This window comes from Vicia villosa, unplaced genomic scaffold (genome assembly GCF_029867415.1).
Source record: "Vicia villosa cultivar HV-30 ecotype Madison, WI unplaced genomic scaffold, Vvil1.0 ctg.000363F_1_1_2_unsc, whole genome shotgun sequence".
NCBI lineage: Eukaryota > Viridiplantae > Streptophyta > Magnoliopsida > Fabales > Fabaceae > Vicia > Vicia villosa.
The window spans coordinates 43,399-50,001 of record NW_026705163.1 but is presented as its reverse complement, the minus strand read 5'-3'; the positions used below and the strand labels follow the sequence as shown (position 1 = coordinate 50,001).

Genomic DNA, 6,603 nt, shown 5'->3' with positions numbered 1-6,603 from the left:
TCTGTACATGGGTTTCCTATTTGATGATTTGGAAATTTCAATTATGTTAAGTACCTTTTATTTGAATAGGAAATTAGGTACTGTGATTTATGTTGATTTTTGGTGTGTTAACAAATGTGTTAATTCAGGTTTACCATGAAAAACATCGACCATTATGATTCGTACGACTATCGATGCCGTGACAGTGGTACATCTGATTCTGAATCCGACAATGGTCGGGATGACAGTAATTCGGTGTCCAGTGCGTACCAAGGTTCAAGTGATGGTGATGGCGATGGCGATGGTGATAGTCACGATGAAAAATTTGTTGAATTTGATGCAGTTGTAGGTGATATAACAGTGAAAATTAATGCCCTTACTGCTGATGAAATTCGTGCTATGGAATTCGGTACAGTTGATGAAGCTAATGTGTTTTATTTCAAGTATGCTAAATGTAAAGGGTTTGCCATTAGGAAAAGTGATGTTAGGACAAGATCGAATGAGGGTGGACAAACAATTATAATGAGGCAGTTTGTATGCAATAAACACGGTCTAAGAGATACAAAACACTTAAGGAGGCTTGATAGAAAAAGAGAACACAGACCTACGACCCGCACTAATTGTCCCGCTAGGCTTCGTGTGCATTACAACCCCCAGAAGGATAGTTATGTAGTGACATGTTTTGAAGAGGCTCACAACCATGAATTAACACCATCTAGGTTTGTCCACTTACACCCCATTTATCGTGAGATTACTGCAGCAGATAGAGCTCAGATTGACGGTCTACAGTCAAATGGAAGTAGAACTTGTCATATAATGGGGTACATGGTTGCTCAGAAGGGTGGACACGATCGTGTTGGGTTTACAAAGAAGGATCTGTACAATTATTTTGATAGTAAAATGCGTGCTAATATTAAAGATGGTGACGTTGCCGCTGCTATAAATTATCTAACTGTGAAGTCATCTACTGATCCCATGTTATATGGTAAATATGCCGTAGGCATGGATGGACGAATGAAGTCTCTTTTTTGGGCTGATGGAAGCAGTAGATCTGACTATTTTTGTTTTGGCGATGTGATTGTGTTCGACACGACTTACAAGAAGAACAAATACAACTACCCATTGGTTATATTTTCAGGGTGTAACCACCACTCTCAGACAGTTATTTTTGGTGTTGCGTTGGTGTCAGATGAAACGACAGAGACGTATAAGTGGTTGTTGGAGTGTTTTTTAGAGTGCATGGAAAATAAATACCCAGCAGCAGTTGTAACAGACGGAGATGGGGCGATGAGGGAATCTATAAAACAGGTGTTTCCGGATGCGACACATCGTTTATGCGCTTGGCATTTGAACAAGAATGCGTCTGAGAATGTAAAGAACTCGGAATTTTTGAAAGATTTTCAAAAAGCCATGTACTCTAATTTTACAAAGGATCAATTTGAAGAGTTTTGGTCAAAAACAATTAAAGAAAACGGACTTGAAGGAAATCCTTGGGTTGCAAAAACGTACGAGAACAGGTCACTATGGGAAACTGCATATCTACGTGAGAAGTTTTTTGGACGTATAAGAACTACGTCTCAATGTGAAGCCGTCAATGCATTCATCAAGAGTTATGTCAGGAAGAAAGGCTGCATTTTTGAATTTATGCACAATTTTGATCAGGCTATGAGATCTTATAGAAACAATGAACTGATTGCCGATTATAAATCAAAGTTTTCAGAACCTGTGATGACTACTCAACTGCGTGCCCTTGAGAGCCATGCTGCGAATGTTTATACTATGGAGATTTTCAAGGAAGTCAGAGATGAAATAGTGAAGGCTGGATCATTGATTGTTAAGGAAAAGTTAATTCGCAACGGATTTAAGACTTATCGATTTACAAAATATTGTTGTGATAACTATGACGTAGAGGTTGTGTATGATGGTGAAACACTTCAATGTGAGTGTAGGTTATGGGATTCTCATGGGATTCCATGTTCTCATATGTTTGGTGTCATGAAGGAAGAACATGTTAGTCTCATTCCCACCGGTTTGATTTTGTCGAGATGGACGAAGGATGCAAAAATTCAATACTTGAACATGAATTGTAATGGTTCTGATGATTCTAAAATGATTGAGCTAGCTCGGTTTGGTGCATATTGTTCTGCATTTACTGCCTTTTGCAATGAAGCTTCAAAAAGGGAAGGTGTTTATGGGGAAATAATGGGTGACATTCTGAAGTTACACAAAAAGTATTGCAGTACGGACGATCCTATTTTGGCATCGAACTCAGTTGTAGGTGATCCAAATATTGTGAATAGCAAAGGTGCTCCGAAGAAAAGAAAGAATGACATAAAATCTATTAGGCGATGTTCTAAATGCAACAGTAGAACTCATAATGCAAGGAGTTGTTCGGTAATTTCAAAAGCTATATTCTGTTCGTTTGAGTCAATCTGTTGCTCTTTTGATAAACATAGTAGTTTCTGTTGTATACTTTGCAGGTTGCGGAAAACGCGCCATCTGAATAAAATGTTGGTAGGACGTCGCGGCCAGTAACTAATTCATTCAGCCAAGTTGTGAAGGTATTATGTTTTTTTTAATACAAGCTCTGATATGCTGTATTAATTATAACGTGTTATTATTTGTATCAAAAGAATAATTTGTTTGTTAAAACAGAACAAGAATGGAAAAAGAGGTCGCATTGGTGGAAGTAGTGTGCAAAATAAATGTACAGAACCACCGAACTCTCGTGGCGCGAATGTGACAGCGACTTCTCGCGCGGAAGTTGGAAGCACAAGCATACCCATGCCTGCAATGTATGGATTGCAACCCGTGTTGCCAGCGGTACAACCGATGTTGCATCCAATGCATGTACAACCGTTAATCCCACTATATCCAACGACAGTTGCGGAAAATTCGGGTTCGTGTTTCGGTAGGCCACAACGACTGATGAACAATGGTGGTACTTGAACGAGCAAAGAAGTAGCTGTAATTTAACCAGGCATGAATTTGGAGGTGATTTTTAGTGGTATGACAAGGTTTAGGTTAGAATACATGCATCTATATAGGTTTTTTGTGTCCTATCATATAGTTTGTAAGTTCAGTGGAGTCAAATCAACACTGATACAGTTTAATAGTTCTACTGTCAGTCACCTAATTCTATGAGTGCAGTAGTGGTTATATTACCATCATGCATTAATATTTTTTTTTCACTTAAAGTTAATGCCATTGAATGAGGTTTAGGTTAGGTGTAACTATACCTATATATTTTTTCCAATATATATAGTAGTAGTACCACCAAGAGAGGAAAAAATAACATAAGGAAAAAAATCTTGTTATAAAAGTGAATTGTTAAGTGTTCTTGCTCTTGAGAAATGTCCAGTGGTGAATCCCACTCAGTGACTTCAAGTGATACGTAATTATGTTTATCATTTGCTTACATATTTGCGTTTACGTATAATTTCATTGTTTGCTTTGTAATTTTAATAGTTGCATGTTTATCTTTTTGAAGGATGGATGAACAATGGGCTGAGTATTTAGGTAATTACGTTTACGATGAGGTTGAACAGAATGTCGATCTCAGTGACATTGAAAGTGATGAAGGTGAAGAAGAGATGGATGAAAATTTCGGTGATCCCGTGGTCGAAGAAAATGGCATTTCATTCAATTATCGTGTCACTGCTGCTTGTGTAAGAGGAAAGAATGTTTTCATAAGTAATCTGGACCGGTTATTTTAATCGACATGTTGGTATGTTAGATACGCATGTATTGATAATGATTTTGTGCTATGAAACATATTTAAAATGCAACACTTTCCATCTAATGTTGCTGCCAATTGGTTATTGCCGTTGCAAACTGAGATAGACATTGTCGATGTTCATACCGATGTTGTTTACCCATGTGTGTTGAAGACTGGTAGGAGGCCAGGGGAGAGATATCTTTGCTTAGGTTGGTATGACTATGTTAAAGCAACTCGTCTGAGGGCTGGTGATGTTCTTGAGTGCACTGTGGCAGATCCTCCTACAAGAATGTTTGTTCGTTTTATGATGTAATACGAATAATTTTAGGCGTATAATTAAAATTGGTTGAAGATGGAAAGTAATTTTCTTTGATGTTTTGTTAAGTAGTTGGTATATAGTTTGTTTTGATGTTGTCTGTTTTAGTGTTGAAATGAATCAAATGTTGAGTTTCATTATGTACGTTTGCAGTGTAATGAAGTATTGTATCTCTTGTGTATAATATTAAATTAAATCTTAGCATTTTGCATCATTCAGTTAGCAGTTTACTCACTACAAATATTTCAGATGAGAAGTTTCTTTTTTCTATAAATGAATAATTTGTTTTCTGATAAATCAAGGCATTAGTAACAAAAGCATAAACAACAACAACAACCATAAATTAGGTCATTAGTAACAGAAACGTGAACAACAACAACCATAAATTAGGTCATTAGTAACAGAAACCTTAATCCGGAAAATACTTTGCATATTCATGCTTTTTCATTTTTGCACCCCCTGAATTTTGAGCATTGCATGGGTTTTTGCATGGATCCTTACTCCGTACAAATACTTTTTGATATAAAAAGTATATAAATCATGCAGATAAACAACAGAATGTGCTATGATTAATACAACCACAAAAAGGGCCCAATCTTAATAAACTGGGGTCAACCATAAAATTTCCCAGCAATAACAATCACTTACATTAAAACTTAACAAACACATACAAAATACCCAATATACTTCACTTCACAACTAACATTGTATCTGGAACATTATAAATAAAACTTAATAAACTTCCATAACTGTTTACAATATAAAATTATAATATCACAAATAGTAACTTTCAAAAAAACCATTGCAACTATGATCCTCCTCGGTGCCCCTATGGGGTTGCAGCCCTACGCTCAACATATACCAATATTTCCTCCACCGGTGGGTATCGGATGACAAAATGGAGTTTGTCACCGACCTTCAAATCAGCTTTCCTTACGTAATCAAACCACGCCCCACACAGATATGTCTCCTTCTTCTCTTCCCTCTTCTTTATCTCACAGTAGTATGGTTCACCCTTATCACAGTCAAGTAAAACAATGTTTGAAATTTGGCGGAGAAGGCAACTATCAATCACATTTGCTGGAAATTGCTGCAAAGGTTTTCACCGAATGTCAGATTCTTTAAAATAAACAACTGACTTCTGCTGTTATAGGAAATCAAATAAAAACAAGACATACCATCACATTCTTGCGCATCTTCTTTGCATCAAACACTTCTCTAACCCAATACTCTTCATCCTGATTCACAATGATCGTAGTGTACACCCTGTACCAAAGCCAAAACATCATATAAACTTTGGGCACCCCACGTAGAAGGAGTAGAAGGAATACAACAACAACTTCTACTTATTCCATTCAACTGACAGAGGAGTTCTCTGAGACCAGAAGAAAAAACTACAAATCTGAGATTATCGTGATTTCATCAAGGTAAATAGTAACTCTTGTTTTGTTTTTAATTTTCTACTAAGTCCATCATTATCCTGTAAACTTGCTTTAAAGAACCTGTTAATAAGTAGATAAACCTGAATCAGTTACTGTTACATAAGGAAGCAGTTAATTTTTTAAAACTATTTCTAAATCTTTCTTCAAAGATCACAAACTGGTTATAAAACCTTCCCATTACTTTATTAATCTTTTTCTTACCATTACTAATTTGGTTTCTTAAACGGTTTTTGTAGTCACCAAACTACTAACTCCGGGTTTCATGACGACCCCAACACAACAGATTACGATTCCACCGCTTCAACACCCAAGGTGGATCGTAACAAGCTGCATAAAAAAAAATCAGCCACGGAGAGGAAATGTTGCCAGTCGAAACGTACACTGTGTTTGGGCACAACATCAGCCCCTCCGAAGTTCAAGAGTAAAAAAGAGGTGACTGGATTGCTGCATGCAGAACAATATTCAAGGATTAATAGGAATCTATTCTGTACGCCTAAGGATTTGGATGACCTTGATTACTACCTTAACAATCAACCCGGATGTTTGCTTGGTTATGATGGAACCCATAGTCCTCTCGAGATTCCTTCGGTAAGTATTGACCATTTTTTTTAAATCAAACTTAATATAACATTATATCCATTTATTAGTAACAACAGTGTCATTTTTATTTGATGACAGTGGATGCCGATGAGTTTCAGACCCAACTCAGAAATGATGTTGGATTCCATGTGTGCGTATCTAACCGTGTACCTCTTTACGCCTGATGATGGGAACACATCTGAGTATGTCTTTATAATTCCCATGCTAAAACCTAATTGTAAATTTTTTTGATCACATTTATTTTGATAGCAGCTGAGTAATGACACTGCATAAATATATTCTTTGTAGTCATGAGGTTCTGGTTAAAACCAAATCAGATGTATATGGGGATAGGAAGGCACTGAAGTCTCTGATTCCTATGTCTCCTGTTTATCAAGAGGTTATATTTACATGATTTGAAATAAAAAAAATTCCTGTTGATGTAAAATGTTGAACTAATACCATTTTCATTCAACTTTACAGATTATTAATCTAGTTGTTGACACCCAGAACTTTTTGATAAGGACGTTGGGAAAAACACAATCGGTTTGGTATTTGCCTACAGACTT

At 36.5% G+C, this 6,603-nt stretch overlaps 2 protein-coding genes across 2 annotated transcripts; one reads left to right on the top strand and one right to left on the bottom strand.

Moving 5' to 3' along the window:
- Positions 1-135: 135 nt before the first annotated feature.
- LOC131627395 (protein FAR1-RELATED SEQUENCE 5-like) lies at positions 136-3,695 on the top strand. The gene is made up of 3 exons (XM_058898253.1): positions 136-2,373; positions 2,635-2,774; positions 3,470-3,695. The coding sequence occupies exons 1-3, from the start codon at positions 136-138 to the stop codon at positions 3,693-3,695; spliced, it is 2,604 nt and encodes an 867-aa protein (XP_058754236.1).
- A 1,118-nt stretch (positions 3,696-4,813) lies between these two features.
- LOC131627394 (uncharacterized) lies at positions 4,814-6,258 on the bottom strand. Its single transcript, XM_058898252.1, has 4 exons — positions 6,206-6,258; positions 5,744-5,899; positions 5,192-5,279; positions 4,814-5,103 (listed from the first exon to the last, which is right to left on the bottom strand). Exons 1-4 carry the CDS (start codon positions 6,256-6,258, stop codon positions 4,843-4,845), a joined length of 558 nt encoding a protein of 185 aa, XP_058754235.1. The 3' UTR covers positions 4,814-4,842.
- Positions 6,259-6,603: the final 345 nt, after the last annotated feature.

Coding starts and splice junctions, on each gene's coding strand:
- LOC131627395 (XM_058898253.1), top strand. CDS start 136: ATGAAAAACATCGACCATTATGATTCGTACGACTATCGATGCCGTGAC. Junction 2,374..2,634: donor ATAATGCAAGGAGTTGTTCG/GTAATTTCAAAA, acceptor TTGTTAAAACAG/AACAAGAATGGAAAAAGAGG. Junction 2,775..3,469: donor AGCATACCCATGCCTGCAAT/GTATGGATTGCA, acceptor ATCTTTTTGAAG/GATGGATGAACAATGGGCTG.
- LOC131627394 (XM_058898252.1), bottom strand. CDS start 6,258: ATGGGAATTATAAAGACATACTCAGATGTGTTCCCATCATCAGGCGTA. Junction 5,900..6,205: donor CCATCATCAGGCGTAAAGAG/GTACACGGTTAG, acceptor TTCTGCATGCAG/CAATCCAGTCACCTCTTTTT. Junction 5,104..5,191: donor AGATGCGCAAGAATGTGATG/GTATGTCTTGTT, acceptor AAACCTTTGCAG/CAATTTCCAGCAAATGTGAT.